At 35.7% G+C, this 5,192-nt stretch overlaps 1 protein-coding gene across 1 annotated transcript; it reads left to right on the top strand.

Annotated features, from left to right (window-relative positions):
* Positions 1 to 1,596: 1,596 nt before the first annotated feature.
* LOC120162951 (sphinganine C4-monooxygenase 1-like) lies at positions 1,597 to 3,890 on the top strand. The gene is made up of 2 exons (XM_039172984.1): positions 1,597 to 1,967; positions 3,239 to 3,890. The coding sequence occupies exons 1-2, from the start codon at positions 1,746 to 1,748 to the stop codon at positions 3,791 to 3,793; spliced, it is 777 nt and encodes a 258-aa protein (XP_039028915.1). The 5' UTR covers positions 1,597 to 1,745; the 3' UTR covers positions 3,794 to 3,890.
* Positions 3,891 to 5,192: the final 1,302 nt, after the last annotated feature.

The raw sequence follows: 5,192 nt of genomic DNA, 5'->3' as shown, positions 1-5,192 counted from the left end.
ATTGCGAAAATAAATGCGCTTTGACTTCTGTGTTGCGAATTTGATTTCTGTGTTGCGAATTTGACTTATGTGTTGCGAATTTGACTTTTGTGTTGCGAATTTGACTTATGTGTTGCGATTTACAAATTCGCGTTACGAATTTGGAAAATCGTAACGCGAATTTAGAAAATCGCAATGCGATTCACATATTCGCGTTGCGAATTTGGAAACTGGGTTGCGAAATTGGAGTTCGCATTGCGAATTTGTTGGTTATTTTCACAAATCCAAAAAAAGTTTGTTAAAATCGTATATTATAAGACATTTTCGGTAACTGAGGTTATTTTCTCTTTTAATATTGCTATACTTGGGAAGCAAATCTGGCGTTGTATTAGTTCTCCCCAAAGCCTTGCCGTCCGACTTCTATTCGCCAAATACTTTCCTTCAGGTAATATTATGGATTCAACGCTTGGAGTGCACGCTTCTTGTGGATGGTAAAGCACAGGCTTTGCGTCCAGGTTTCTTTTGGCGGATTGGCATTAATAGTGGGATTCGTATGCTAGGCGATCGGTGGGGTGGCACTTCTCAATTGCATCTTCACTCTCGTTATGTTTACAGCCCCTCTAATCCCATCTAGTGCAGTGAATTCATGCTCCACAATCTGCCACAATGGAATTCCAGTCTAGTTTGTCAAGTATTCTTACCTGATGTTGCGACTTCCATTCTCAGTTGCACAATATCACCAGTGGCAAACGACATTTTAGTATGGAGCGGACACTCATTCGGAAGTTATTATGTTCGTTCTAGGTACTTTTGGTTACGACACGGACACCCTCACTATGAGATACCAAATACCTCTCGTCTTTGGCTTAATCTCTCGCGCCTCGAAACTTTGCCGAAGATACGTCAAAGGGTGGCGAGTAGCTCACAAGGCACTACCAGTGAGGATACTATTATCTCATGTTGGTCTTTCCGATGGCTGTTGCTGCATTTGTGGCCAATAGATGGAGACTATCCTCCATGCGTTACTAGATTGTGAAGATGCACAACAAATTTCGCACTTGCCAGGTTTCACCTCATCGTTGTATTCTTCCTCCCGGACCATTCCCGCGATCTATCAGTGCTACGCTTCATCCTTGCTTAAGTGTTCAATATGTTCGCCGGTTTGCAAATTCAACGAATGCATTAGCTCGGTATGCTTCTCTGCTGTCTACTGCATTAGAATTTTCTAATAATGTGCCACCTTGTATCTAAAACTTTGTTGTTACTGATGCTATATATGGATAATGCATGCATGGTTATATTCAGGAAAAAAAAAACCTACAAAATAAGTAGAAGGGGTTGTTTAAGCATGGTATATTAGTTTGAGGCTTTTTTAGAAGATTAAAATAATGGAGTATGAGTCCGATGAATGAGTCATCTCGATGGATTATAGTAAACCCATAAAACTACAGGCTTAAACAAAATTCAAAACTATTCATTCAAGCCCAAAGTTTCCATCTTTTTCCTCGCCTCTTTCTTCTTTTTCGAATCTTCTCCGATCTTTCCAACCCTAACTGATAGCTGCTTTCTTTATTCTATTTCCCTGTTCAGTTTCCAATTACTCGAATACTAGTTTTTAAAAAGCCAACATTTGACTTTTATTTATGTTCATTTAAATCTTCTTTAAATTTCGACTGAAAAACTCCAACATTGAACGCCGTCGTTTTTTGTTCTTTTAAAAGATTATTTCATGTGATTTTGTTTGAGATCAGTTGAGTAACAAGGAAATGGGTTTTGCTGTATCCGATGAATTGCTGGGAACTGTGGTTCCAATTGTTGTTTATTGGATTTATTCAGGGATTTATATGTGTCTAGGGTCATTTGAGAAGTATAGATTGCATCCTAAAACAGATGAGGAAGAGAAGAATTTGGTTTCCAAACGAACAGTCGTTGAAGGCGTTCTTTTTCAGCAGTTTCTTCAAGCTGCTGCCGCGATCCTTTTGTTCAGGGTAAACCCTCCCTACAACAACTCTTGTATTCCTTTTTATGATCAGGTTGCTTTTTTCAAACATGGATCTGAAAATTTGGATTTCAGTTGCTTGGAGTCAAAATGCCAAATTCTCTAACGTTACCTTTATGCATTTTTATAATTATAGCTGGAATTTTGATGGCTGGGCTCATGTTTTGATTTGACTTTAGGAGAACCAAATGGTTGCAGGTGTTGGGTTTCGTTCAAAATTCTTGTTTTTTCTTTGACTGCAAATTGGTTCTTTTTTGGGCATGTATAAGCTGAATCGAATCTCCTGTTAGGTTATTCGTAGGGACTTTAGTTTTTCTTTACCTTTGCCTGCTTTGCGAATATGATTGCAAATGTTTGGAGTTAATTGCTTGCATCATCCCATTGCATGTGATATGTTTGTCCACTCTGCATATAAAAGTTGGATGGATAATCTTCATGGATAATCATATATGTCTCTCAATTTGATTTCTTTCGACACATCAACGATTATATATGGCAAAGAAATACTTAGTTATTGAGCATACGAGGTTCGCCATTGGATATTAGTTCATCTACTTATAGATAACTAATCAGACTCATGGTTTGTCTAGTAGCCTTGTTACGTTGAATCCATGTTGCTCATCATTTTCCCTAAAGTACTCGGGTCCAACTCATATTTTGAGATAGGTATGTGGATGCTATTCTCCAAATATTTGGAAAAAACTTGGAAGAAATAAGTATACCTGTTTCGGATATTATTAGAGTGACATAGCTGTGAACTGTATTTGTGATTATGAAATTTCAGCTGAAATCATAGTGTAATTTTATGTGCTTTTCTTCACATACCCTGAATAATCTGCCTTTTGGATTTATGCTTGATTAGATAGGAGATGGGCAGAGTAAATTTGGAAGTATGCCCTTGTTATGAATTATTTTGTGAATTGTGATCTTTAGTTTAATGGCATTAATCTATTTTTATCCGTTAGCACACCCACTTCAAATTTTCTTTATTTTAGCACTGGTTTCACTGGTTTCTTCATTATCTTGTCACCTGATGAAACTCTTGTAAGCCGGGTGGTGTTCCCTGTTTATTTTGTTTCAGGACTGTTATTATTTCACATGTAGCTGGTAGTTTAATGGCATTATTCCACTTCTGTTTTGTTGTTAATTGAAATCCAAAATCCCATAAGTTTTCCAGCATGCATAATGAGCCATGTAAGCAATTTCAACTGCGAAATCATATCGATGTTGTACTTTTTTATCAAACATTGTTTTCTGCAGGTCACAGGGGGTCAGACTGAGAGTTCCCCTCAGCAGCCATCTTCCTTGATTATTCTAGCCAGGCAGTTTCTTACAGCAATGTTGGTTATGGATACTTGGCAATACTTCTTGCATAGATATTTCCACGAGAACAAGTTCCTATATCGGCACCTGCACTCTCGACATCACCGTCTTATCGTTCCCTATGCATATGGAGCTTTGTACAATCATCCATTAGAGGGGCTTCTCCTCGATACGGTAGGCGGGGCATTATCGTTTATGCTCTCCGGCATGTCTCCTCGGACCTCCATCTTTTTCTTCTCGTTTGCTACCATCAAAACAGTGGATGACCATTGTGGGCTAATGCTTCCTGGCAACCCCCTCCATATCTTCTTTAGAAACAATGCTGCATATCACGATGTCCACCATCAGCTATATGGCAGCAAATACAACTTCTCACAGCCATTCTTCATCATGTGGGATAGAATTATGGGGACGTATATGGCTTATTCACTTGAGAGAAGAGCAGAAGGGGGCTTAGAAGCTCGGCCAACTAAAGAGTTCAAAGAGGATTAGAATCCATCTGTCTGTTGCAGAACAAACACGTACCACCTGTATTTTTCGTTTCTTTTTTTTTTATTCATCCTTCATTCATCAAATTCTTGTGTTCTTACCTATTTCCGTTTATATAGAAGTAATAATGACATCCACTAGTTAATTAGTGCAGATATTTGTTTATTCATGTCGGTCTATTGTATTTTTTTTTTTTGCTGTTGTGTAATTTAAATATTAAATAAATTATTGTTTCCGTTTTTTGTCCCGATATGTTGTATTAATTTTTTAATACATTTAATGTGGAAGGAGATGTTAGTAGGGGTGTAAATACGAAACTGATATTTGAGACCTTCTTTCAAAATAAAGTTTGAATTTTTTTAATAATTTGAGGTAATTATAAGTTAATATTTGTTTAAAATATTTCTTAATCATTAATAATACGCACATTTTGAAAACGTAGTTATACGAACCCATAATTTTAAAGAAGAACAATATTTTTCTTAACCATTTCAAATTTGAAAAAAAAATACAAATGCAATAAATATACTATATCTTCAATATAAATATTATATCAGACCAGCTTTCTCTGTCTGTGGAAATAAATAATATTACTCTCACAAACACCTTGCTAGTCCAGCTCTTTTTGCCCTGGATTCCCCTCTTTCACAGCCTGCCAAGCTTCATAGTGGAAAATGACGAAACAAATTGCCATGCACCATTATTTGGGATGGTACAGCCATTTTCATACGAATTTTTTTACTATAATTTTGTAGATAAATATTTTCACAAAGGGTAAACAGACTACTAAATAGATCCCTAGGTTGTGTATTCATTGTAGCAAAACCAGAAACAGCTTGAGAAGTGAATGCTGCAATAGATAATTTGATTTTCTGTTCAAAACTCATTCATTGTCCAGCAAACCAGAAACAATAAATATATTGATATGATGTCAAACAGTGCAAGACAGGCAGTGCAGTATCATCAACCACGATTCTCTGAGTCAGCCATGGACATTATTTGTATCTGTAGCAGATGATTATTGAAACTATCCGCAGACAAATGGAGCTTCAACATGATAGTCGTTGCAGTAAAAGCCAGGGCGTTGAGTGAAATCCTGTTTTTTAAGCATCTGCCACATAATCTCCTATAACCAAAGTATAAAAGTTGAGGGTTAAATTTATTATTATATTAATTTTATTAACTGTGACATAATCTTCTATGAACAAAATAGCATAAAGCATGTTAACTCATTATTTATTTTTTAAGTTTAATAATTATTTTGTAATTTTTTATAGTCCTATGACTCAGTAAAAAATATCTTTTAATCGATAAACTATTTACATATTTTATCATATTATTTATTAATTTTTATAATAATTTAAAAATAAAATTATTAAATATTTAATAATGAATAATTATT

The sequence above is a fragment of the Hibiscus syriacus genome, unplaced genomic scaffold, assembly GCF_006381635.1.
Source record: "Hibiscus syriacus cultivar Baekdansim isolate YM2019G1 unplaced genomic scaffold, ASM638163v2 tig00111427_pilon, whole genome shotgun sequence".
Taxonomy (NCBI): Eukaryota; Viridiplantae; Streptophyta; class Magnoliopsida; order Malvales; family Malvaceae; genus Hibiscus; species Hibiscus syriacus.
This window is presented reverse-complemented; position numbering and strand designations above follow the sequence as displayed.